Below are 27,979 nucleotides of genomic sequence, written 5' to 3' on the forward strand. Positions count from 1 at the left end.
ACTTATTCTTACACCATTAATGTAACCTTTTCACCTTGACATAATAAATTTAGCTAGACATAATGAAAGAACAAAATAAACAAAATAAGAACATAAATAAGGTAAAAGTTAACTAAGTAAATGAAAGGCACAAACTTGATATTAATGAAAGTAAAGCATAAACATTACAAAAAATACAAAGAAAGAAAGCAAGAGCATGATCTTGATCTGGAAACCAAGATGCCTAAATGCATGTCAAATACCTCCTTTTATAGGCTAAAATCGGGAACTATTGATTTGATTACTAATTGATAAGTGGGTGACCAACTCTTAACTTGGTGACAATCTTTATCTTCTCTTGTCTACCCAAAACGTCATTGATAACGTCAAAATTGGAGCCACGTGAAAACATGAAAGTTGTAGAAAATTATCTCAAATTTCTTGTATAAAAAATTCAGGTCATTTGGACTTCTAGAACTCTAAATATGGGCCAAACACTGAAAAATGCTCGGGCTGGAAGACAAATTCGGACTTCTTTGTTGTTGCTACAATTTGGACTTGAAATAGCCTTTTTAAGTCTTGAGCTTCATATGAAAGTTGTAGGCCTATATATTACCTTTCCATCCATATAAAGTAGATCTAAATTTAAGATTTTCAGCACTAGATATGACCCAATTACCGAATAGTGTTACAATTTGGATTGTACCGATATCTCTTTTCTAAGTTTGGCCATCTCTTTGTCCTTTCAATTTCATTTTTTAAATTCATCAATCAATCCTTTCTTTTATGTGATAGGTCTGCATTTAAAATAAATATTTACCATAAATTAAAGGTATCTTATATTATTATAAAACATGTTTTAGTTAAGGAGTTATTGATACTTCAAGTGCAAAATGATGATATAAAACCTTGATAAAAATGCACTTTTAAGTACTAAAACCTTGATAAAAATACAATTTTAAGTACTAATCACATAGAAAGTCTTATGGTATCATGAGCTAAACTACTAACAAGATCAACACAAGTAAAAAACAAAGCAAAACAAATCCAAACATGATTAAACAAGAGCAATTACTTTTTAAACACAATATAAGCAATCTCCATCTTCCAATTTTAGTACACTTCTCTCAACCATTCTTTGCACAAAAAAACTTGCTAGGGGTTCATCAATGGTATGAATGGAAAGTTGTGGTAGAACTTCATCCTTCACTTCCATATCCTCTATCTATTTTTCTTTTTGGCTCTCCAGGGTACTAATATAGAGATCTATTATGCCAGATCTAATCACTTTTACAGCCTTTAGGAAAGATACTTGGAGCGGTGTGATGATAAATTCCTCTTCTTCTAGTTTTTTTCCTTTAATCTTTGCCATTTTTATCGTCTTTCTAATTTGGTTAACCCATTTCTAATCGTCTTTCTTAGGCTTATATCCAAGCCTGAATCTTTGATCCACACTCTTGATCGGTCCAGTTTTAGGATTATATTGGAAAAGAGCCCTATACTTCATAAAATATCTGGCAGCTATTTATACCGCTCCAGGGATTCTAGGCTTTCTCAACACTGCACCTTTAGGAACCCATTTTGTATTCATAATTTTAACTAAATGCATATTCTCATCTCTACAGTCTTTGTTTCAATAAAGGGTATGGCTACATTTCTTATATGAAAATTATGGCTTCAGCTTTAACAGTTATTAGCATTCCATTCATGATATATTTTAAACACTAGTGTAGTGAAGAAGTCATTACTCCAACTACATGAATCAACGACCTCCTTAATAATATGTTGTAAGATGGGTGAATATCCATTACTTGTAATATTATCAGAAACATCTGTGGCCCTATATATATCTCTACTTCTAAGGTCCCAATTATTTGTCTTATTGAACCATCATATATTCTCGCCATCAATATTCTAGGTTCCATATGTGACTCATCAATAGGCATTCCTTATTGTAACATTTGTCGTTACGAATTAATCCTTTAATTTTTACTTGAAAAATAAGCGACTGCTAAGTGCTTTTAAAGAAAGACCCATAGTCATGAGGTAAGGCATTGAATTCCCTTTGTGTGCCATTACTGGTTTGGATAGGACCAGTTCAGGTGGCTTTCCTATAACGAATTATACTCGACATACCTCTTTATTTGGTGTTTCCATCATAGACACCTCCTCACCTATTGCTTTCTCAATTCGTAGTAATCGACGACTCATCATTTACATCATTTTTTTTGTGAAAGCACGCATACTAGCTAATCACATGGCCTTCTACACTATGATGTTCACAACACTTCTTGTTACCCTTTTTGTACCCTACATCTACCATCATTTAGTAGATCCTATCCATTAACACCTTCAAAAAAAATTTAATGTTCTATTTCTAACATAGTTACAGACCCACTATATGAAGCATGATTGGGTACAGGGTTTGTATTCACATTAAGGGCATCTTTAAATGTTATTTATCCTACTTTGATTAATTGCAGAAGCTTTCTTTTGAAAGCATTTTAAGTATAGATGTTATTTCCAACTATGCCAACATGGTATTCATAAGTAAAATCTAGCTTATACTAGCTAGGGTAAGGCAATTATAGGGGTACCAAAGGCATGGGGGCTACTTATTCGATACTTAGTAGCTTATGATACATTTCATTCAGGGGTAGCAGTAATTGAGGCAAATGTTCTTGGGTTCTTTAGTAGTTCATTTTGGGGAAACTTTCAGCTTGGTTTTTTACTTGGTGGTTTTTGGGGTTCAGGTTTTTTAGCTGGGATAAAGAAGTTTAAATTGGTGTTGGCAATTTAGGATGAAAGGGATGGAGTGTTAAATCTTTGAAATTGGCCTTTCTTATACTTTTGACATTATCAATCTTTCTTTTTTTACTCCAAAATCTTTTTTTTTCATGAGTACAGTAATTCTATCACTCTTTATTCCTTGCTCTATTCATTCTAGTGCTGCAATAACATCAGTGAATTGTTAAGCTGAACTACCTATCACATATTTATAGTATGATGTTTTTAACGTGTTAGCAAACAGAGCAACCATTTCCTTTTATAGGAGAGGGGGATGTACATGTGCAACCAAATATCTTCATCTCTAGGTATACTCATTTATACTTTCTTTGTCCTCTTTTTGCAGATTAGATAAACTGGTTCTATCTAGAGCAATATCCATGTTATATTTGTATTGCTTGATGAAAGCATTTATGAGATCCTTCCATGTATGAATCCTAGTATCATCTAACCTCATATACCAGCTCAATGCTGCTTCACTCAAGCTGTCTTATAAGAAATGCATCAGTAGCTTTTCATCGTGCACTACTTCTGCCATTTTATTGCAATAAGATTTGAGATGGGTAACAGGGCATTGAGTTCCGATATATTTGATAAATTCATGCACTTAAAATTTCTTTGGTACCATCATATTAAGGATTAAGCACATTTCTGCAGCTTATACTATGTCACGCTCGGACATTATGGTGACCGATTAAAAATTCATCTTGATATGGAAAAAGAACAGATATTTGACATCATTTTTTTAAAAGAAAATATCTTGTTCAAGGAGTCGCCACCTAGTATTATGGTTACTAGAACCCCAACTAGTCAATAGAGATTCTATAGTACGGAACTGGTTACACGAAAAGAAAGATACTATCACCTCTTAAGTATCCTACCTGAGGCAAGCTGTATTTGCTATAAAGAAAGACAGTAGTCGCTGTTATTGCTGGACTAAGCTACTGCAGAAGGAGGAAATGGTGGCTAATGAGCACCCACTATTACTGCTTTAATAGAGAAGAGAAAAAAAACTCCAGGTGCTAGGTTTGAATTGAAAAACTTCTAAGGTTGAAGACAAAACTATTGTTCATGCTTTAAAAACTTGTTGTTGTTGTAGGAATGCATACTAGATGGCTCATAATATGGTATAAAGGAAAATGATGTGTTGGAGAAGAAGAGGTTGCATCTCTGGTTTACTAGTGCGGTCTTTGTTTGTGTAAAATGAGGAAGTTTGTTGTAGTTGCCAGGGAATTAATTTTATTTTCTTCGTAGTTCATAGACAAGAAGACTAAATGTCATGGTAACAGTGCTACTGGAATGAATATTAACTAGGGGTTGCTGGGGGAAAAAGAGAAGAAAAAGCTGGGCGGTGGTGGCAGCTAGTCTAGGATTTGGCTGCACCCTTTTTAAAAAAAAATGTCTTTTTTTTAGGGTTTTCGGTAATGGCCTTCTCCTGCGGTTTTTTTCTACCTCCTTCTGTCCATACACTGAAATCTATATTTATAGTGCAAAGGTCCCTTCACATGCGAGAAATAAAGTTTCAATCAAACTCATTCTTTTTTTTTTTAAGTTTGAATTTGATTAAGAATTAAATTTGAAAATAGATAACTATCATTATCTTGAAGACAAGGATTATCTTAAAGATAAGGATAAAATGACAAAAATACATTATAGTCCTTAATTTTTATGCAAGTTGACAAATCATATTTTCATCAAAATAAATATCTGATATTAATTTTACATTTTAAACCTTATAAAATTAAATTAAAAAAAAAAGGTTAAAATTGGGTTACAATATACTGCGTTATATAAATCTACTCCCTCAATAGCCCTGATCCTAGCTTTTAGTATTACCAACTTGTCTTGTTCAATGTCATCAAATGGCTTGGTTTTATGGGACTTATTGGCGAATGCATTTGCAACTGTAGGTGTTGGTGCTAGTATTGTTGACTGTACATATGCTGGATTATGTTGGGGCTCCTATGCTTGTTCTCTTATTATTTTTTGATTTGCTAGGAAAGTGGCAAGTCTAGTGGAAGGGCCTTCACCAAATGTATTCTTTAGTGCTTGCTCGAGTAAGCTGGTGAGGTAAGCCATACTAACCTTTAGAGAATCCAATTCTTATTGGAAGTGAGCTTCACAATAAGCATGCTCTCCATCTTCCATGTTCCTTGCTCAAAATCGGGTGTTGTTGACTCTTTGGGGACCTATATTTTGGCCTAGCATATGCATGTGTTATAATAAATGTATGAATATAGATGCAAATGAAAAATGAATGTATGTGGATTAAAGAGCTAATCTATGACTTTATTTGTCAAATATAGGTATAATTTGAAGTATGATATACTCAATGAGGTTTTACCCAAGTCCTTTGTTTGATTGAATTCCATTCACATTATAAAAGTTTAAAAGTAGGCTTAGGCCTATTCAAATATTATTCCTCTATTGGCTACATTCCTAATAAAAGAGGAAACTTCATTCAAATATTCCTCACATCTATGACAACTGTTGCCAATACTAGAAGTGTTCACTCGTAGCTCGTTTACCTTTCGAGCCACCATGTCAATTAGCCTGTCAATTTGTTCGATCTTGTAATAGAACAAGGTGTTATTTTAAAACAGTGTTTTATTACTAGTAGCTAATGATTTATTATTTGTCTCCAAGATTTAAACCATTCTTTTCCAACTACTGAATTTGTTTTCTAGCCCTTTGTAATTCCTCTTTCTTTATATCAAGCTTAGCTACCTTAGTGTTTAGTTGTATATTGAGGCTGCTGATTCAATCTTGCCATTCCTTAAACTGTTCTTTCATCTTCTTTGCTTCTTCCTCTCAGGCCTCAAGCTTGGCTTGTATCATAGAAAGTTGGTTTCTTATATCATTTATTTTCTCTAGGTATTCCTTCATATTTGACTCAATTATCCTTCTCACTTCTCTTTCATCGTCAGCCTGTACCTGATATCGAGTTCTCAAGCTTTTTTTTTCTTCAATGGTGAGACAAGCTAATCTGTTATTCTCTTTTTCAGCTTTCCATTTCATTATTGGTCCCTTTCTTTCTTTAGAGAAGTTATTGTCTTTTTGTCAGCTGACTTTCTATGTTTTGAGGCCCTTTTTAGAGTCATCAACTCTTGCTCCACCATTACATGCTTGTTTACCAACTCATCATATTTGACCTTCTCTTTTTCTAGTTGCTCTTTTAATTCATGTTGGTTCTTCCTTAACTTAACAATTTGCCCATCTTTTTCATTCAAGTGTTGAGTTAGAGAATCCTTCATCTCTTATTCTTTTAAAAGTTGGTTTTTACTGAGCTAGAGAGGCCTTCATCTCTCATTCTTTTAAAAGTTAGTTTTCCAGAAATTTCTGATGATTTTTGCTATTGTTGAGCTCAATCCTCTACTTATCCAACTCTTCTTGGAGATTTTTCTCATTGTTGACCCTTTTTCTTTTGAGCTCTAATGTCACAGATGGCTTATCTTGGGCTCTTCTTTACTCTTTTTCCTCTTGAAGTATCTTAGATAAGCCACCACTCCTCTATATTGAGTATGTAGGGCTAAGGGAGAACTCCTTTTGATGTTCTTCCTTATAAACTAAAACATGTTATTTTCAGTCATTTCTGATGACATTTAACTTATCTAAAGAACTAGCTTCTTTAAATAGATTGGTATATTTCGCTAACCCCTAAGTTCTTAGCATGTATTATACTCCTCTAAATTGTCTAGCCACCAATAAGGGTAAGTAACTGATTTAACCATTTAAGCCAATCAATAGAACCTATGCTTTATCACCATAACTCATGAGATAACATGAATTGGTTAACCAAAGAACTTTCCATTTGAAATTACTTTAGGGAAGTGCTTGGTATTTCTTTACTTATACCTTTTCATCCAAATCACTCCATTCTTTAGTTAGAACCAACTCAAAAAGCCTCATGTTAAACCACTAAAAATTATTAAAGACTTTTTTTGACGTTTCTAAATGACTAACTATCCATATGAATAATAAAGGAACGTAGCATCACATGACCCCTTTCACGTGCAGTTTGCAATGATTTAAAGATAGGAAGGTTTCAATTAAGATAACTAAAGTAGGGTTAATCTTTTTCTATTCAAATTCAAGGAAAGCGTTAGCAATTTCGATGCTAATAACTGAAGTAGGGTTAATATTTTTATATTCAAATTCAAGAAAAGTGTTAGCAATTTCAATGCTACTAATTCCAGCAGCTTTCGAAGGAAATAGAACCAACCTAATGATGGTGAAAGCAATTATCTTATATCTTTCTTCACCTAACTTTTTTTTTCTTTATTCATCTTCAATTTATTCTCAATCATTTTCCATTTGAACCCTTCATTGGATGTTATGTATTGATCAATTCGGTCCAAATGTAGAAGTTTTGCAACTATTGTAGTTGTACTCTCCATTCTTTACCTAAAGTACACTTTATAAGGTTCATTTAGAAACTCAAGATCTGGGCATACTCTTCAAGAGTAGGGATCATATCAATATCCCTAAAGGTGAAACATCTGTAGCTTGGATCCTAAAAATACATCAAGGTTTTAACTACTGAAATCTAAACAAGAATTCTTATTAGATGAGCTTTTCTTCCATACTTATTCTTGAATAGATTCCCATCTATATATCCAAAATTGGCGGCAACTTCTTCATGTTGTTTATGGAGCAGTGCATTTTGGTTATATATAGTAATTCTTCAATCTTGGTTCTTGAGCAATCCCCTTTAACTAATTGCAACATCTCAGATCTGTCCCCGTATTCTAAAAACGTAAAGGAAGTCACAGTCTTAGCTTAAAAATCTTGTATAGTTCAGATAAATTCTAGGTTATTATATGAGAGATATGTTTTCTAACTAGTCTTAAAAGGTTTATAAACTGCTTAGTGACTAACTTTTGTAAAGATAATATAAGAATTTATAAGGGATGGTTTGAGTACTATATGATCGTCATCACCAAGTAAACACTCAATTCATAATTGAATATTTCACAAATATAAACCCCGACTAAAAGTCATAAGGAAGACCGCTACTCCCCATCTATCCTAGAATTGGGTATTTTTACAAAATTAAAAATGTATAAATGTATTAAACTTGATGTATATATTTAAAAAGAAGAAGTAATAATAAAAATACAGGCTAAAATTAAACAGACCAAAACAAATGACAAATAATCAAACAAATAAAGCTTAGTCCAACTAGACAAGGTGTTCCCAATGGAGTAGCTATCCTGTCACTGAGTGTGAGCGCTGTGACGACGCGATGTCATCTGGCTACGATGGAGGCTTTTGTCTTGTATTCTATATGAGGTATGGTGTGTTGAGAAGGTTTTTTGGATTTAATCATAGAATTATTATTAATGTTTAGAAGTCGTCATAAAGTATTATGGCCACTAAGAACCTATAGTCTGCAAGAGTCTGAGTAAGGGATTGGTTGTGCAAGGAGAAGACGCATCACCCTCAGTACACCTAACCTAATGTAAGATGCATTGTTGTTTGATTGGCTTTTTTTTCTAAGTCGAGTTTCTATTCATTGGTTTTTTTCTAACGTTCAAGGCAAATCTCTCTTCATGAGAAAGTCTCTATTTTATTTGGTTCAATACTAACTATTCTAAAGTTTGAATTTTAACATCGTATTTATTTACACCTAGTATCTTTAATACTTGAGGGTGTACTTTATCATGCAATTTTACACTCTATAAATACTAAAGTCTACATGTGGACCCTAAAAAAATGAAAAAAGGTTTTTGACATATTAGGCAAATCCTAATGGATAATTATAAATTAGTTATGATATCCATTTTTGGATTTTAAAAAAATAAAAAATGCAATTTTTTTTTATGAAAAATATGCTTAGAAAAATTTTAGGATTTAATTGTATGCATCAAAACAATATATATATATATAAAGGAAAATTGATTTAAAAGTTTTTGAGATTTTTTTTGAAATTATTTTGAATTTTATTTTTGAATATTTTGGAAAAAATCAGGTATTTTAATACCGAATTTATATTTTATAATGTAAATATACAATCCAATATTATGAAAAATTGTTAGAAAAATATTTTTGAAAATGACAAATTTTTTAAAGGATTTTTTTATTTTTTACTTAATTTGATTTATTTATTTATTATTATTTTGTCCACTGGAAACTATGGATGTGAATTATAATTCAGATCCACTATTTACGCATGAACAGTGGAACTATAGGGAGATGAAGATGAAGCAAAGGAAGGGGAAAGAAGGCAGATATAGTGGAAGCTTACCTTGAGCAGAAGGTTACAACGACGATGAAGAAGTCTGGACAGTGGTTAAGGAGGTGTCGTTGCAATGAATAATGGCTGGTGTTGATCACAGCAGGAAGAAGAAATGTTTTGTAAAGGCAAGAGGGAGAGACGTTCATAGTGATTTATTACAGACGCAGTGGTGGTTGGTCGATGGTCTTAGAAACATGTGGTGGTGTTGGTTGCTCAAGGCGGAGCTGGAGGAAAAGAAATTGATGATGTCGTTTCCTATGGCAAAGAAAGAAATAACAAGAAGCAAAAGAAGAAAAATTGTAGGAGAACCTCGCAATGGTTGCCCCTATCACTGGTGAGGCTTTGGGTTCATGAAGAGGTTGAGTAGCCATATGTTGGTGGAGGAGAAAGGCTTTTGTGAGGTCTTCAATGGCTAAAGACACGATAAAGAGAGAAAGAGAGAATAAATGTGCAAAAATAGGAAAAAAAATTAGTTTTTTAGTTGATTTTGGGCCTAATTTTTTCCTCTCTTAGGCCGTGAAATCCACCTCTATTTATAGGCAATAGAAAAGGGTAATCTTATCTATACCAGGAAAAAAATTTAACCCTTTATTCAGTTGGGAATAATCCCAATCATTGGCTCAAAGTAGGCATCCTGAATTGTCAAATCTGCAGACAAAGGCTGACTGAGTAAGCCTTTTTAGGCTGTCACCAATGTTAATGTATTGTCATTTAGCCTAAACAGGTCACATGGGGTTGTAGAGAAAGTGTAGAGGATCATTTTCGTGTAAGATTTATCAAATTTAGTGGATATTAGATACATTAAATATAATTACAAAGTAGGTAATGACACGATCAAAAAGTTAATGTCTTATCCTAAGTGTAGTAGTGTCAAAGTAAAATAACCCGGCAAGACCGGGGTCGAACCACGGGGAGGTGAGTTATATAAATTACAAATAAAAAAAGATTTAAAGAGAATAATAATAGAAAAAGAGTTGAAGAAAGTTTTGGGATGTGATATTGATGTAAGGATTAAACAATAACAAAACATATGTCAAGGTTATAGGATTCACTAATGGTATTTCAAATAAATATAATATAAACTCTTTTTATTACTCAACTAGAAACCACACACAAAGAAGGTTCTAATCGGATGATTTCTCGTTATTAGCTCATTATAAATTACTAACATGATCATATTAATTATCTTATCTAAGTAATACCATACTTATAAATATCATCAAGCATTCATGTTGCTAGTTTATGTTAACAACAAATCAAGTTCCTATCATAATAACGATGTCGGCCGAAGACTGTGAAGGATCAAGCATTTGATGTACCAAATATTATACAACACAAATCTAAATTAACCATTTAATAAGCAAGGTATTAAGAATTAGTAAGATAAAAAAATAAAACATGTTAATAACAATCTTTCTTGGATATAAACATTTAAAGCCCATGTTGAGTTTATATTATACATATTCTAACACCATTAGAGAAACCTTTTTACCTTGACATAATTAATTTAGCTAAACATTAAGAAGGAGAAAAACATAAATAAATAATATAAGAACATAAACATAATATAAGCTAACTAAGTATAGGAAAGGAAATGAAAGAGCATAAACAAGAGATTACTATAACATGAAAGAAAACTTGAACATTATAAAGATGTAGAGAGAAAGCAAAAAGATAACTTTGATCTGAAAATTAATATGACTAAATACATGGACAATGCCTCCTTTTATAGGCTAAGTTTCAGAACTATTGATTGATTGAAGAATTGGTGGGCATCCATTGATTTGGTGCCTGATTTTTTACATTAATGACTACTGGTTTTTTGATATTATGGGCTGGCCAAAACATCATTGCTCACATCATAATTATAGCCAACTGAATTGTAGAAGTTGTGGGCAATTGTCTCAGCTTTCCAACAAAAAAAACCAGAGCTCATTTGGACTTCTAGAACTCAAGATATGAGCCAAAAACCGAATAGTGTTTGAGCTGCAAGACAGCTTCCGACGTCTTCGTTGTTGCTAAAATTTAAGCTTGAAAATGGCAGAACGAAGTCTTTGAGTCCACATAAAAGTTGTAGGTCTATGTCTTACCTTTTCATCCATATAAAATAAACCTAAATCTGATATCCACAGCTCTAGATATGATCAAATTACCGAACGGTATTCGAGTTTGGAATGCACCAGCAACACTTTGCTAAGTTTGGCCTTCTTTTTATCCTTTCAATTTCAATCCTTAAAATCATCAATCAGTCCTTTTATTTATGTGATAGACCTGCGTTTAGGGTGAACATTTACCATGAATTAAAGGTATATTATATTTTTAGACTTGCTAATATAAAACATGCTTTTGTTAGGGAATTTAATGATATTTTAGGTGCAATATGATGACATAAATCCTTAATGAGAATACACTTTTAAGTACTAATTAGGTAACCAAACTAGTTTTTTCAAAAAAAAAAAAGAAGATAATGAACAATGATGAGTTCTGTTTTTTGTCAAAGTTCATTTCAGTCCTCCCACTTTCAATTGCTTTCAATTGAACCCTAATTGACCCTAAACTTTTTTATTTAATGCAAGTAAGCCCCTAATTTCAATCATTAACTTGGAAAAAATTAAATTTGATCTCTTAAAATTTTAATCTTCTCAATTAAGCTCAAATTAGGCTCTGAAACTTATTTTTTTCACCAATTAAGCCAAAAATAAATTTACTTTGACCCATTTAAAATATAATTAAGTTCTTGCACTTAATTAAATCCTTCAATTGGACTCAAATTAATTCTTAAATATAATTAAAATTTAATTTGGCCCGTGATTAAATCAAATTGGCATATTAAAAATTTGATTATGTCCTTGAATTTAATTTTTATGCAAATTTATCCAATTATCATTTAATTTGACCTTAAATTTGTATTTTTTTTATTTTTAGGAATAATAAGGTATAATTAGGCCTTAAATTTTCTCCAAAATTGCAACTTAATTCCCCGACTTGCTTTCTCTACGTTGATAGCCTTTATTATAATTGTTTATTTTTATTTTGAAAAAAAACATTTCGAGGAATAACCTAGAATTGAGTCATAACAATAAGCATCCTTATCGAGAACTTTAATGTCCTGATGCTTATAAAATGATATTACTTCTTCTAATAAAGTTTCCTAACCATCATCTCTTAATTTATAAATTAAAGTATTTTGGTAGTCACCAAATGCATAGCATTTAAAATGTCTTGAGATTTTTGTTGTAGGGCTTAACAAAGCACATCGATAATTCTCATAACATTCTTCATTATATGTAACATGAATACAAAATTAAATGACGTTAACAACTTAAATGAAAAAAATGCGCCACCACATTGAGAATAAGTTGATCAATTTAAAAGCAATGTTTTCAAGAACCAAATAAGTTGCCCTATTCATTTTAATCAAATTGTAAATGATTTGAAATGTAAACTCTATTTGCTATCTTCAGATAATTGTAAACCACCAACTTGATAAACTCCTTTATCCTTTTCAATTTCACTAATATCAACTAAATGTTCAATTGTAGCTACTTGAAAAGTCCGTAATTCATCATTATGCTTATAAAAAGCACTAAAAATATTAATACTAAAAATCAAATTCTGAAAGAAAGTGTGAACATCATATATTTCTCTAGTTATAATAATAAGAGCCAATTGTAATAGATGAGCTAAGCAATGTATATAATATGTATAAGGGTAATCATTAATGAATAAAGGTTGCGAACCATTCCACTCTCTATGCATATTACTAACACTATAATACCCCTGACCCTTAATATTTGAACATTAAGATTGTAATAAGATAAAACAAAAGAAATCTCTTCTTTAAGAGTTGAAGCAGTTGTATTTTTAACATGAACTATATCCAAAAATCATTCTCATATAAATCCATTTCTATCAACAAACCTAATAACAAGAGTCATTTGTTCTCTTCTGGATTCATCTCGTGCTTCATCAACAATTAAACAAAATCTTGCACTACCAATCTTATGATGAATTAAGAGTAAACAGATCTAGCAAATACATGTAAATTTTTTTTTTTGAATCTGATGTGAGGTGTATTTGGATAAATTTTTTTTATAAGTAAAAAAAGCACAACATTCTCTATCATTAATTTTCTTCCAACAATTAAATCTTTTAACAATAAATATGTTTTATCCTAACTTTCCAGATGGTTTACTTGGAAATAAATAGCATGAAAAATAAAATACAATATTTTTTTCAAAATATTCAAGCCATTGATAACTTTTGAACCAATAAGACTTAAATCAACAAGAATGTTTTTCACTAGTCAGTGCATATTCAGACATCAAAAATTGTTATGGTCTCAAATTAATGTATGCCTTTCAAATTTTATTTTGTTGATTAAAATGATATTCCTAAATTTGAAGATGATTGTTTAGAACTCTAATTAAATGAGTAATGTTGATTCTAATAAGAGGCTGCTCACTAATTAATGCAGGTACTTTGTAAACTAAAGCATATTGGAGCTGGTTAACCATACCTTCAACATTATATATTGGAGTTGGTTTACTAGGCTGTGAGTTATTAATATATATTTTTTTAAATTAATTCTTTTTATTTTTTTATTGTTCAACCTAAAATCAAAACATATATTGTGAGAAAAAAATTAATAATTTTGGTGGCTCTACTAAAAACAAAACATAAAAAATTTAAACATAATCAAAACAAACTAATAAAATATATCTAGTTAATTAAAAAAAACTCACTATAAAAATAATTAAAAAAAAAAGAGAGCGTAAAACTAGTAGATTCTAGCCAAAAAACAAAAATAGTAAAAATGATAGATTTATGAAACAATCTCATCAAATTCTTAACAAATATCTTAAAAAAAATTAAGTTCGAGTTACCAATGACCAATTACCTTGTTTTATTTAATAAAAAATAAATTAATTAATAGAACTACTTTAACCTTTTCACTTGTAATTTGAATTTATATTTTTACATTTTATATTAGGATCGGAGCTAGAGAAGACAATAAAATTCATTCAATTGAAATAATTTTTTATATTTTTATATTTTTTATAGTATAAATAAAGAGTTTTAAAATAAAAAAAAAATAAAAAATATATTTAATATAAGAAGGAGCTATCTATTTAAAATAAAAAATATTATACCTTCTTAAACTTAATCATTAATAATAATAATAATAATAATAATAATAATAATAATAATAATAATAATAATAATAAAATGTCTTGTAGCGGTCTAACGCTTCTTATCTCTCTTTAATTTTATTTCTAATAGTATTATGTGATTTGCTAATTAATATAGATATAAAAAATTACATGATGAAAAGTTATAAATATTATATATTTTATGCTCGGTAATGTTTTTTAATAAAACAAATTTTAATATTAATAGTTTTAATGTATTTAATTATTATATATCAAATAAGTAATTTTTTATTATTTTATAACCTAAAACTCATGACACTAAATTGTGGTTTATTAATTAATGTATATAAAAAAATTGCTTGATAAAAAGCGATGGCTATCTTGGCGTAATCGTTTTATGCTCATTAAATTCTTTCAATTGAACAAGTTCAAATATTAATAACTATATAAAAAAACAAGGGTATGCCAAGAATGCCTGTATAGTAAGTATGTTTAAGTTGTTTTTTGTTTTAGTATTTCAAAATAAATAAAAAAGGGATATAAAATAAATCCATATTTAATATAATCTTAGAATAAATTTATATATTTTGAAAATAAAAATATATATAAAAAAACATAAATTCGAATCATCCCTGTTATGTCATAATTGCTACAAAATAAGAAAAAACTTAAAAAACAACCACCAACTACCATTGTGGTTTCAAGAACTGTGGTGCCTTTTTGCTTCTCGAATATCGTGCAAGTGTTTCTGCTTTCTTTTTTTATGTTTTTTTGGAGGTGTCCTTTCGGGTTCTTCGAGAGCGAAAATATAGGCAGGGGTAAGTGCTCTTCAACCATTGTGTGAAAACTGTACAATGAAGAAGGTAACGAAGGACAAAAAGCAAGAGATAGTTAAAGAAAGAGACTGTGAAGACTGGTGTTTTGTTTGCAAAGATGGTGGAGAGTTAATTCTCTGTGACTTTGAGTAAGATTTTTTTTTTCCTTCTATTTTCTGACTTTCAAGTTCAATCTTTACTGTTCAAAGTCACTGTCTTGTTGGGTTCTTCTTTTTTCTTGTTTTGCTATTGATGACTGAGATATTTTGCATGCCTGGAGACTGGAGTGCTAGTTTCTGTCTTTTGGGGGTCAAAGGGTAGTTCTGTCTTGGTGAGTTTCTGTCCTGTGGACTGAGCTTGCCTCATGTATGCTGCTACAACATATATAACATACAAGGATTGTAGTAATATTTGCTTTTGCTTTCCCAAGTTGAAACAATCCATTTCCTTGTTATATCTTGATTTTTAATGATTTTCAAGGCACTATATTATGTACATTGTTAGATTGTCACCTTGAACATGGCAGATTCTTCAATTCCTTTTTTAAGAATTTAGAGTTTTCTGCGATTTTCATTTTTGAATTTCACATCCACTGAATGTCCGTGGAAAGGCCAAGATCGGCAGTATCTTTGCCTTTGGGAAATAAAATTTCTTACCAACCAAAGTCTATTTTTTCTTTTGAATATGGAAGTTCTTGATTTCAGTATTGATAGGCCTAGGAGCTTGTGAAATCGTGATTTTGGTATTAATTGGTAAGTTGATGGAAACTAGGAAAAAGAGGTCCTTGTTGATTGAATTTGATGATCTTGTTTCATTTTTGTGCTCAATAAAAGTTGACATTTTGTATGTCATAAGTGTTTTCTTGAGCACTTCCTTTGAATTAAAGCTTAGATAGGGTTAGTGGATGAAAATCTTGTACTTGTAAAAAATTAAAATAATAGAAAGTACTAGGATTTAATTGTTTAAGAAACAATATCTTGTGATCTTTTTCTTTGATAGTTTATGTTTAGCATTCAATTATGATCATCATCATTGATCATTTTTAAATCTATAACTCGCTGAAAATGCAGTCACAAGCAATGTTGTACCTGTAATTTTTATTTGTGCACAATTTGTTTTTTCTGAACTCAATGTCAGATAGATTCAGCTATGGAGAATGCCTAAAATTTGAAGGTATGGATGACTAAGAAAGTTGTGATCATGTTGCATTGCCTTATGCTTATTATCATGTTGAATTTCTCTGTTTGGCTCAATCTATTTACAGCATGAGTGTTGCTAGCATTGGTAGGAGTAATAGTTATGAAAGTTGAGCCTCTCTGCACAAGAAAGAAAATACTGGTGTTCCTAAATGGAAAGTTAGTCACTTGGATGATGTACTGTTATGAAGCATGGTGGTGTTTAATACATTGAGATAGTTGAGCGGTTTTCAATTAACGATGTCATCCTTGAGAAAACCTGCCACATATTATTATAATGAGTACATACTGCAGAATGCTTTGCTGTTATGTACACTTGTCCATAAATCATGATCTAATCCGTGTCCGTGAATAATTTATGGGGATGGCTATAATCTGATTGTGGTAATCTTGCATTGAAACTGCACTTATTTCTTGACTTTCCTCTGCAGTATGTGTGACAGCTACTTCCATGCACCTCTTAAATTAAAATTGTCTATGTCATTTTTGCCTTTCTAACTTTTGTCCTCTTTCTAGTGACTGTCTAAAGGTTTACCATACAGAGTGTGTGAAAAAGGGTGGTTCCTTTCCAGGAACTGGTCAGCAATGGACTTGTGGTAAGTCACTAAAAGTTATATGTGATGATAATCTAACTTGAAATTATGTCTTCTATTCAAATATTTCTAAGCAAGTGTAGTTACAGTATGCCATGCTACTTTGAAATATCTTAATGTATTAGGTTTCCTTTTTCTCAACTTTCTTTGTAAAGAATATGACAGGAAAACTTATGTAGCATATATAAATTTTTTTGATGTTTCAGCTCAGCATTCTTGTACGAAATGTCATAAAGCCACCAAATTATATTGCTACTGCTGTCCTAAAGCTGTATGCAGTCGCTGCATCAGTGCTGCTAAGTTTTTAGCTGTTAGAGGGAATAAAGGATTGTGTGAAGAATGTTTAGAGTATGCACATTGTGTAGAAGATAAAGATGATGTGGATGCTGATGGGGTAAGCATATCACCTTGTATGTCATTTTTTAATAGCAACATGCAAATGTGCATTCTGTTCTATTTCTTGTCTGCATACAGCATTTCAGAAGAACCCAGTAAATACATTATAGCAGGTTTTGGGTTGACTTGTGACAGACTGGAGAGTTTGGTTTTTTATCAAATTCTGCAAACACTTGGAAAGAAAATGCAATAAGCGTATCACATTGAATACATAGACAGGTCATTTTGTCTGCCAACACTTTTAGGTAATCGTTTGGTAAACATAATATATTTTAATTAAAGAATGAAGAAGGGAAGAAAGTTGACTTATGTATCTTGCAGGGATATGTTTCTTGAATTTTCCTGATTTTAAAGCACCATGGATCTGCATTTTAGCAGATAAGCAAGAATCTGATTCCTAGGTCATTGTTGAAAAGTAGGGATACCAATGGAAAGGACTTGAAGTTTTTCAACAAATGAAGAGGATTTTATCCATTTAAACAATGAATCAGATTGAAATAGAAACTTAGATTCATCTATGAACTCTCAACGGTTGGGCATCTATGCTTTCATTCAATTTATTGATAAACTCTACTCTTTTTTGGAAGCGAAAACAAAGTTATGGTGATGATTATTCCACTGTGGCTGTGTTTTGTATGTATATCAATTTGCAGGGTGAAATAGACTTGACAGATCGAGATACGTATGAATGCCTGTTCCTGGAATATTGGGAAATCATAAAGGAAGCAGAAGGCTTGACATGGGATGATGTCATTTTGGCAGAGCTTGGGCTGAGAAAGCATTCCAAACGCAGCTTCAAGTCAACTAAAATTGGGAAGAGCAAAACTGATGGTGACTTGGTGATATATGATAGTGATCTGGAAATTACTGAAGCCTACAAAACAAGAGGAAAAAGGAAGGGGTCAAAGCCAATTGAATTTGATGGATGGGGATCAAAACAGCTTATTGAGTTCCTCACATTTCTTGGAAAAGATACAACAAAAGAGCTATCACAATATGAAGTTAATACAATCATCTGTGCATACATTCAAGAAAAGGAACTTCTTGATCCCGTAAAGAAAAAGAAAGTTATTTGTGATGAAAAGCTCTATTCAATTTTTAGAAGGAAATCTATGTATAAAAATGCCATACTTAATCTTCTGGAATACCATTTTACTGCAAACTTAATTGATTCACAGTCAGAGGATGATGAAAATATAGATAGAGTCGAAATAAGTTTGCAAGAAAAAAGTGAAAAATCCACTGTAAAATTCAAGAAACGGAACTCAATGGGTTCTCGAACGAAGTCTGAAGAAATAGAAGCAGTTCCTAGACTCCATGACAGTGGTTTTGCAGCTATAGTTACTGAGAATATCAAACTTGTCTACTTGAGGAAAAGCTTAGTGGAGGAACTGTCGAAGGAGCCTGAAAGTTTTGAAGGTAAGATAGTGGGAAGCTTTGTGAAAGTAAAAAATGACTCCAGAGACCCCAGTGCTAGAAATTCTTACCAGCTCTCACAAGTAACAGGTATTTCCTTATTTTACCAGCGCCTAAACATATGTTTTATTCAGAGGTTAGTCACATTTCCTTATTTTATTTTTTGTTTTTATCTCAGGTATAAAGCAATCCTCAGTAATTGGAGAGAATAAGAGTGAAATTCTTTTTAGAGTTTCCAGCATGCCAATAGATGTTTGCTTTTCAATGCTTTCAGATTTGGACTTATCTGAGGTAACTGCTATCGAAGCTTTCATATAGAAATAATGATATGTTTTATTCTGCGAGTAAATATAGGTTTTGAAGGTTTCATCTAAATGAAACAGTATTGTCAATAATTATCCAAGTCTTCCGTGCTTATCATGGGAAATGGATAATTCACTAGTCTACCATTTTTTTCTTATCATTTTTATTTGTATTCTATTTACCTATCCCTTTGCAACATTGTTGTTCTTTTCTCTTGCTAAGCAATTCTGAGAAATGCCAGTTCTGATGACAGTATCTCTCAATTAAGTTACCATTTCCCATTACTTATAGCATAATAGGTTTTTGCATGAATTATCTTCACATAGTGGTTGAACTGTTTATTGATGTATTAGGCACATTCTTGTCCAATGTGTCATTCGCAGGATGAAATTGAGGATTTGAGACAAAATGTGGAGGAAGGGTTACATCCAAAACCTACTGTTGTAAGATTTTCAAAGATTAGCTTTTCTTTTTCTCTTGAGGTGCAACATTTCTGAACGCTCAATCATGTTGCTTTTTCCTTAGCTTTCTACTATTTCAAATATATTTTGATTATCTCAAGAAATTGTAAGACTTGAATATTAAGGACGTCAGAGTAATCATCATTATCAGAGTTCAAGTTACTGCTTTCGTAGATAAGAAAAATCACTTGAAACCTATAATTAAAGAAGGGGAATTCAACTTTATACCTGTTTTTGAAAATGTAGGGTTATATCCTTTGAGGAACTGTTTAACTAGGAAATGGAAGCTGTTTTCTGTTATATTTCTGGTTGTATGGTAACGGAATATTTACAATAGGTCAAACAATTTTCCAACTTAATTGTCCTTTTTTTTCCCCTTAATATGGGTAAAGCAATAGGTTACGGCAATAATTGATGGGGATATCTTTCTTGACAGGTCGAGCTTGAACAGAAGGCAACAGAGCTGCATGTGGATATAACAAAACATGTATGTATTCAGACTTGATGCTATACCTCTTAATAAGGTTTTTCTTACCCTTTGCCTACTGAAAAAAGTTAAACAAGCTTTCATATTGCTTGCTATAAAAATTTATCATTTCATAAGTTATTAATGGGAAACATTTTTCTGCAGTGGATTGAGAAAGAGCTGGCAAGGTTACAAAAACGCATTGATTTAGCGAATGAGAAGGGATGGAGAAGAGAATATCCTTTCATGGTGTATGCTATTTAATAAAAGTGTTGGCTTTGGTAACATATTCCATCATCTTCAAATTTTCTTTCTCAAACCTCTTACTTAAACTTCCCTTATATTGGAAGTACACTCACCCTCTTTAAAGCCTAAAACTAAATTCTTGGCTCTGCAATGCACCCCCAATATTCTTCTTTTTTTTTGGCACCATACTTGGCAATCAAATCTGTCATATTGGTATGATGGGGATGCTATATGTCTAGCTTTTGCTAAATTATACCTTTCTTAAATTTACTTGGTACTGATTTTTCTTTTATATGTCATCATTGTCATCCGTTCACCATCACAAGTGTACATTTAACGTTAGGCATTTTTCACAAGTTATGAACTATATCAATGAATGATTGTTACCTTAACCTTTTATTGGTGTCAAACGTTGTATGAATATTTAGATGAACTAGAACTGCTTAAGAAACCATCTGAGCAGGAACGATTGTTACAACAGTCACCAAAGGTCATTCAACAGATGGTCGAGTGCAAAACTTCTCCACAAATGTTTCAGAAACGATATAGACCAATATGATGGATCATGCAGGGATGCGGGCTGCTGTAGGGGTGTAGAAATCACCCAGCACTTAAACTGGAAAATACCCAACCTTGGCCATATCTCAGATGGATTTTGAGAATGAAACTGCTTTAAGCAACTTGGTCATCCTTTTTGTTACCAGACTACTTGGGAGAAAATTTTGTTTAATGTCAGGGATGGGTGTATTATGTCATAAATTTGCACTATATATTATAATTTACAACATATGGTTGCTTATCCTAGATTTTGGGATTGATATTGTAGCAAAATCGTGGTTGAAAAAATTGATGATGCACAGACACTCTCCTTTCTGGCCCCAAACCTATGCCAACTTTAATTACAACTAACGCAGTTGATACATGAAGGCCTTTTCTGTCTGCATATTACTTAAATTTCTTGTCACTTGCATATAATGTATATCGTTCTATCAGTTATCTAAGCATATCAACTTTACTATTTACATTCAATGGTTTCTCGTGAACCCCAACACCGATGACGGAACTGCAGAATGATTTTTAAGTTTTCAGGGTCTGTTTGGAAAGAAGGTTGCACTAGTTTCCTGGTGTTTTGATGCTTTTCACTGAAACTGAGGTTGCACGGAACAGCTACTTCGCAGTAACAGGTCCATGCTTTCCTTAGTTTTTGAGCACATTAACACTGTCAATGGTATCTGATTCGTTCCCCTCGTCAATACCAACATCAGTGATGGGAAGAAAAGAAGGAACACTTTTTACAGTTGCTGAGTCTTCATTTTCCCTTGGAGGGGAATGACTGTTGCTCTTACTCGGCCTATCATCATCTCTCAACTGGGTACCCACCGCGTGGTAGTCCTGGCTCTTCCTGTTTTCTAGTATCTGTTCTTTTTCACTAGCTTCCAGCAAAATTGTTTCGTCATTGGTAATTAGCGATGGCGCATCTGAAATTACAATTGTGTCTGGCAACTCGGGTGCATTGGGCAACTCTTGTTTTTGCTTCTGATTCGACTTCTGACCCAGTGTGCTACCACCACCAGAAACACTCTTGGTTTTGCTGACAAGATGGTGAAGCCACAATACCTGTTCAAGAATATAAGCTTCTGTTTTCTCCTTGTCTGCGTGGTGGAGCGTTTCAATCCGGATTATGTCAGCTGCCGCAGCAGCAGACTTTCTATTGGGCTCAGACCTGTATGCAAAACGATCATATCTTAGTTCACTCTGGCCATTCTGCTTACTCGTATTAACAAAATAAATTGGAAAAACTGAGAAACATTTGGTAGAAACCTAAGGACTCACCCGATACTTGCCCACTCTCCTACCCAACCAAAACCGTGATGGGCTCTGTTTTAGATCAGTTAAAATGCAAAGCGAAACGATGAAAATGATTAGGCAGCGGGACACAAAGCAAGATTAAGGATATAAAGCAGGAGAAATTTTCTGTTTTTAGGGAGGGAAAATAATGGCATTGCATACTTGGCTGTATTAATGGACATTGGAACCAGCCACTGCAATGTCTTCTCCATCTCATCTTTAATTTCCGTAATGGTAAGCTGGAGAGGCAAATCACAACTAGAGCATCTGCATGACTAGGAAAACAAAAACCAAGGGGAAAAGTAATACCTCATCTTTGACATGAAAAGATAGCAATTTAGAACGCAGAGCAGATTTTACACCAGGCAGCAAGTTCTGGTACAATGCATCCTTACTATTTGAAGGTATGGAGCTTGATCGTGCCACCTATGAATCTATAATTAGAAAGGCCTTGAAGCAAGATTCAAAGAACACAAGTACATGCATGAATGGAGAGATCGTAAGAAAGCAGGGAGCTCAATTTTTTTAACGCAGGTGAACTAAAAATGTGCATTTAAGGTAGGGAAACTAAGCAACAAGCAAAGATGATAACCAGTAGGAAATGAGGGTGTGAAATCTTCAAATCATGTTCCAAGTCATTCAGCTTAGCAGGGGCACTGTAAGCAGTCAATTTAGTCTGGTTCAGTGCAAAACATGAGGGTGTGCCTTACATTTAACAGGGTTGTGGCCCTTGAAGCTGTCTGTGGATCGAAAATGAGCTAGAAATTTATGAAACATGAGGGCTATTCGTTTTATTTGCAGTGCAAAATAGATCAGCTCAGTGTTCAAATGTTTGAAGTCAATGCATTGTAACTGAATCGAGACTAGCCCTCTTAAGACCCCAATTTAGCAGTTCGTGGTCCTATTCAAAAGGCCACAAACCAGGTAATCATCTTTTCTTCAAGTATGCACTGGCTAGGTCAGAATTCTAACATAAACAACCACTCATGCAATGGTGCACACACAGAGACACACACCATATCCATTTTCATTTCTAAGGTTCTGTTGTGAAGTTGTTAGTAACTCTTTTCATTCACATGGTAACTACATGATACATGAATGCAAGGTGGTGCATGTACACGCATCCAGAAGTAATATTGGTTGCAGTTTGGTGAATTGAGGGCGAAACATACAATTTTACACGATGAAAACTTTGAAATCTAGCGCAGTATGTAAGGGACTCCATCAGAGTCATTTTATGCATGTAGTATAGTACATATGGAAAATAAGATAGCTTGTCCATGCTTATGGGTGCAGAAATTATGGAAAAATAGTTCAACTCATTCTAGATTTTTCTTCCCACAACCCTTCTGATTCTCTTTCGCTTTCCTTTAAGAGTAAGACTGTTCTTGCTATATTAACAGTCCATCAGATATATGAAATAATGTCACATAGCAACCAATCTTGATTACAAATTGTAAGACTACTAATTACGAACTTTGAAGAATAGTGGATAGACAAAATGAGATTTAACAGAACATAGATGGCACTTACAAGGTTATCAATTTGCATAACTACATTTGCATAATGTAAAGAAAGACCAGCAGGTCCCAATCTTGCAGGATTGCTCCAGGATTCTTTATCTTGTATGGAATCATCTGCAGTATAATATTATAATAAATGAAATCAATTTATGCAAGAACTTCTTCGAATAAAGGATGGAAAGTCAAATATGCAGAAGCATAAATCCCAAGGAAAATCTATGGGCCAGTAGTTGCAAGAAAAACTTTTCTACTTTCCATTGCCGAGTTTGAACTCCACGTATAATGTTCTTTTTTCTTATTCAAAATGGTTTCAAGTATTGAAAAAAAGAAATGATACCAAATGGTAGTACATGTTCATTGGTTAATGGTGAAAACTTATTACACTGAATATACACATGCATCCATAAGAAATTTTTCAATGATAAAAGATTAATTTTGATTCAAAAAAAATATAAATTGATCATTCATATTCAAAACAGAAATCACAAGGAAAATTAGATTGACTTCTGTGATGAAATCACAGAGAAAGTTGACATTGATATGGAAAACTGCAGAAGCATACACTTCAAATAATTTCTTTGCGACTTGATAACACCAGAACTAGCAATTTTCGAACATGAAAATTACATATTTTGAAGAAAATGAAAGTAAAACATGCACTTGGAGAGCATAAATAAGACATGCTCAAGACCATGTCCAAACACATACCGACGCTTCCATATGCATTTCCTATCTCGAGGATTAAGAAATGGACAATATCTACAAACTTCTCCATAACCTGCATAAGATAATTAGGTCACTACAAGAAGTATTCCAATTATTGAGATTCTATTTACTCTATCAACAACCTAGGTAGATAATCAATGATATTTGTTGCCATAAATAAAAAATCATAATTTAAATCATGTAGCAACAGAAAGAAGCAAAACAATCAGTAATGCTACCTCTTCCAAACTTCTAGACCACAGTGATTTCTTCTTTACATTTTGTATTCGTTTTCTTTGGTTTCTTATTTCTGTCCTTAGCATTGCAGGGCTTTCTCCTGCATTTCAGAGAGCAAAGACACAAACTTAAATTAGTACCTCACTAACAAGTGCCCCAGGACACTGAGTGCGGGTTACTACATTAATTAGCAATTGATACATTATCAGAATTCTCAACTATAATCATGTCAATCACCTCGACTTTCAGAATTCTAAAACTATTTAACACGGATATCTCAATTTCTAGTAACTGCAACATAACAAATGGCCTCTGTATACCTTTAGGATTAGTCATATGTAAAATACAACAAACAAAATTAAATGTTACCATCATATAAGCACAACTCACAACATTGCAGCAATGTCAAAATCAGTACCCAGATTAACAAATAAAGAAAGTGGTGTCTTTTTTTTTTTTTTTTTTGTGTGTGTCTATCAATATTGTGATGAAGAAAGCATAGATAAAGCACCATATCCTATCATTTATAAAAATCCATTCTTCATCTCATCTAGATGTATTTACATTATATGTCTTTTAGTTTCTTTCACTTTGTGATCAGAGCCAGTCAATTTCAGCATCACAGGTTATATGTTCAGTCAATAACATCATTTCTCATTAGTTTCTGGAAAAAGGAGCGGCATACTGTTTGGTAACTAAAAGGATGCCATATACACAGTTCAATAGGTTCAACATAGAGTGTAATTCACAGTCACATCACACTCTTTTTATGAAGCACGAATGGCAGCATTTTTTATTCAAGAGCAGCTCTCAGATAACCGTATAGAAGTTAAACAATGACCTTTCTGATCAGAAGCTGCAGCATCCTCCCTCTGTTGACATTCTTGTTCCATTTTATCCAAAATTTGCAATTCATGGTATAGCTCCTGCAAACCCAAGTTATGTTATCATTCTTTGAAACCAAAGCACATGATGTAACAGCAAAAGTTTACACAACTTATCACAATACTCCAGTTATGCAAAGCATAAATCATCACATCAGGAAGGCAAATAAATAAAAAAATTAACGTAAAGCTGCAGGCTCCATGGATGTATATCTTAAATGTCAAGAATATTTTTTTGGGCACAACCATATTAAAGTGCTAGAGAGGCCATCCATCGACCAATTAAAGTTCGCAAAATCATAGCAAGAAAGAATATTGTACTCACAGCTGTATACTGAACCAGAATCGTTAAAAATTCTATTATGGATTCTGCCTCCTCCCGCAATTCCTTACGAGGAGTTTGTACTCTGCTAATTCTAGAAATCAAATAAAGAATTTCAATCAGAAATCAATGCTATAGAAGTATATTGTAAATATAATGGACAAACAAGGTACCGTGCTATATGTATTACTTCTCAAAATAACGGTCCAAGTTGTGCCATTGAGAATCTTTACATCGATTTCCAAAACGAACCACCTCTCCTGAAAATATTTTCAGCTCTTCTCTGCAAAACAAGTAAATGAAGACTTCAAGATACTGTTACAGAAAAAAGACAAATAGGAGGAGAGCTTGGCCATAGATGCATTATGATGCTAATTTGTAAGGCACTCACCTCTTGTCAGCTGCAACGATCCTCAAAAGTTCATCCATATCTTTTGATATCAGATTTTGCACGCCTTCGGAAGGAAGCACCTCTTTTTTCAAATAATTTACACTTCGTATAGAAAGAGATTGCATAAGGTTGGAACCCTTGACAACCGTGTTTGCTACCTCAAAAGCTAAAATTCCAAGTTCATTGCCCTTGGTTGCTGCACTAGAAGCAAAAATGTTAGGGTTTAAATTTGTCATGCTACTCCCTAGTGTGTCCAGGACCTCCACTGCTTTCCCTAGTCCAAGAGTGCCAGCTCTACTTATACGGGAACTAACCTCCGAAACCTGCAGATTGTAGCATTTCATTTAAATATTTTCAATGCATATCAAATTAGCAGGCCACTGCAGAATTGTAGTAGGTTATAGCCTAGATTATTCATCTGGGTCGTCAGCCATCCAACAATGCTGATTACACATATAAGCTTTCGTAAATATTCCAGTTAAAATCACTAATGCAATCTCATCATGCTTCTGGTCTGGTTTGTTCAGAAAACAAGAACTTTCCTCCAATCCAACATCGTATATAGGAGACTATTCCTACTTACTCTAGCATGCCATATACTTGATATCCATTCGCCTCGCCAAAATTTTCACAATTAGATGAAAAATAAATTGATTTAAGGATGGACAATTTTGGTGGTTAAGGATTCGATAGCTGGGATTAAGGACTGATGCTACTTGTTTACTCAATTTAAACTACTTTTTTCTATGTTTGACTCCAATCCAAGTTTCACCACATCAAACTTTCCATCTACACCATCCGACACTTTTAAATCATCAACAAGCTTACCTTATTTACCAACAAAACATAAAAGAACTAGTCTTGAAAAATAGCCCAAACTAGCTACTCTTGCAAGAAAAAAAATATGAAAACTTTAGTTGACCAAACCAAAAAAATTGTAAACTTTACCTTGGCAACAGCTGCTTGTCTGCGAATTGATCTTGATTTTATTGATGATGATGGATATCTAGGAATCCCATCATAAAACTCGTCTCCAACATCATTTTTAGCATATAAAAATGACTCCTTTGTCCGCTGCTTTATATTTGCCTCTTGCAATTTCTTTTTCTCTATTCTTTCCTTCAATTGTTGAGTACTTGAAATATGTGGCTTGTTGCAATAAGAATCAACACCATTCCCCTTAGACTTTGCATATGGATTGGATTTTTTGTTACTGGCACTGGATTTCTTTGAACAAGTCCCCCCCATGGCTATTGTCTAGTGATCAATCAACACTAACACAAATTGTGAATCCAAAAATAGCAAAAACCCAAATCAAAGATTGAAGCTTTACAACTGCTATACCAGATAAATAAAATAAGTGGATTTTCCCGGGGGGGGGGGGGGGGGGGGGGAGCTAGACGGTGTAAAAGTCCACCCGACAGAGCCATCCCGCCTAAACCATTAATGAGAATTCTATAATGCTGTTAAACAATCACATGTGATCCTCCTTCTTTTCACTTTTATCAAATCAAATTCTGTACTTTAATTTAAATCATTTTGATCCTTTTTTTTAAATCAAAGCTAATTGAGGCCTCATTTGTTTGGCGGAAATTGATTTTTAAAATTTTACTGTATTTATTTATTATTAGAAAAATTAGTTAATAAAAAACACTTTTTAATTTATAAAAATAACTTGATGTCTAGGAAAGTGCTTTTTTTTTTTTTTAACTAAAAACACTTTCTAGAAGTTATTAAAAATTTAAAAATATTATATTATTTATTGATTATAATAAATTTGATCCTCAAAATTTTGATTGCTATATATTTTATTTTGAACCTTTTTTTCTTTAATTTCACTCCTTCAAATATGATTTAATTTGATTTTTATATTAATTTTGATCCTTATTTTTATGATTGTTGTTTATTTTTTTTTCTTATTATTTTTTAATTAAAATGTTATACCTATCAAATTTGTGTTTCATTCTTTTGAGTATTATTTATTTTACTTGAAATAATTTATGAAATTATAATTACTATT

General features: G+C 32.5%; 2 protein-coding genes across 2 annotated transcripts; one reads left to right on the forward strand and one right to left on the reverse strand.

Moving 5' to 3' along the window:
- The first annotated feature begins 14,816 nt into the window (after positions 1-14,816).
- Positions 14,817-20,880, forward strand: LOC105107770 (zinc ion binding / DNA binding protein). Its single transcript, XM_011001809.1, has 9 exons — positions 14,817-15,121; positions 16,685-16,764; positions 16,968-17,155; positions 17,811-18,663; positions 18,752-18,864; positions 19,260-19,319; positions 19,774-19,824; positions 19,969-20,039; positions 20,461-20,880. Exons 1-9 carry the CDS (start codon positions 15,012-15,014, stop codon positions 20,606-20,608), a joined length of 1,674 nt encoding a protein of 557 aa, XP_011000111.1. The 5' UTR covers positions 14,817-15,011; the 3' UTR covers positions 20,609-20,880.
- Positions 20,881-20,967: 87 nt separating this feature from the next.
- Positions 20,968-27,342, reverse strand: LOC105107769 (uncharacterized). The gene is made up of 12 exons (XM_011001808.1): positions 26,908-27,342; positions 25,960-26,282; positions 25,759-25,851; positions 25,572-25,662; positions 25,204-25,288; positions 24,365-24,462; positions 24,129-24,198; positions 23,431-23,534; positions 22,207-22,323; positions 22,060-22,136; positions 21,883-21,927; positions 20,968-21,772 (listed from the first exon to the last, which is right to left on the reverse strand). Exons 1-12 carry the CDS (start codon positions 27,205-27,207, stop codon positions 21,247-21,249), a joined length of 1,929 nt encoding a protein of 642 aa, XP_011000110.1. The 5' UTR covers positions 27,208-27,342; the 3' UTR covers positions 20,968-21,246.
- Between the last annotated feature and the right edge of the window lie 637 nt (positions 27,343-27,979).

Source organism: Populus euphratica, unplaced genomic scaffold, assembly GCF_000495115.2.
Source record: "Populus euphratica unplaced genomic scaffold, PopEup_1.0 scaffold166.1, whole genome shotgun sequence".
NCBI classification, from domain to species: Eukaryota; Viridiplantae; Streptophyta; class Magnoliopsida; order Malpighiales; family Salicaceae; genus Populus; species Populus euphratica.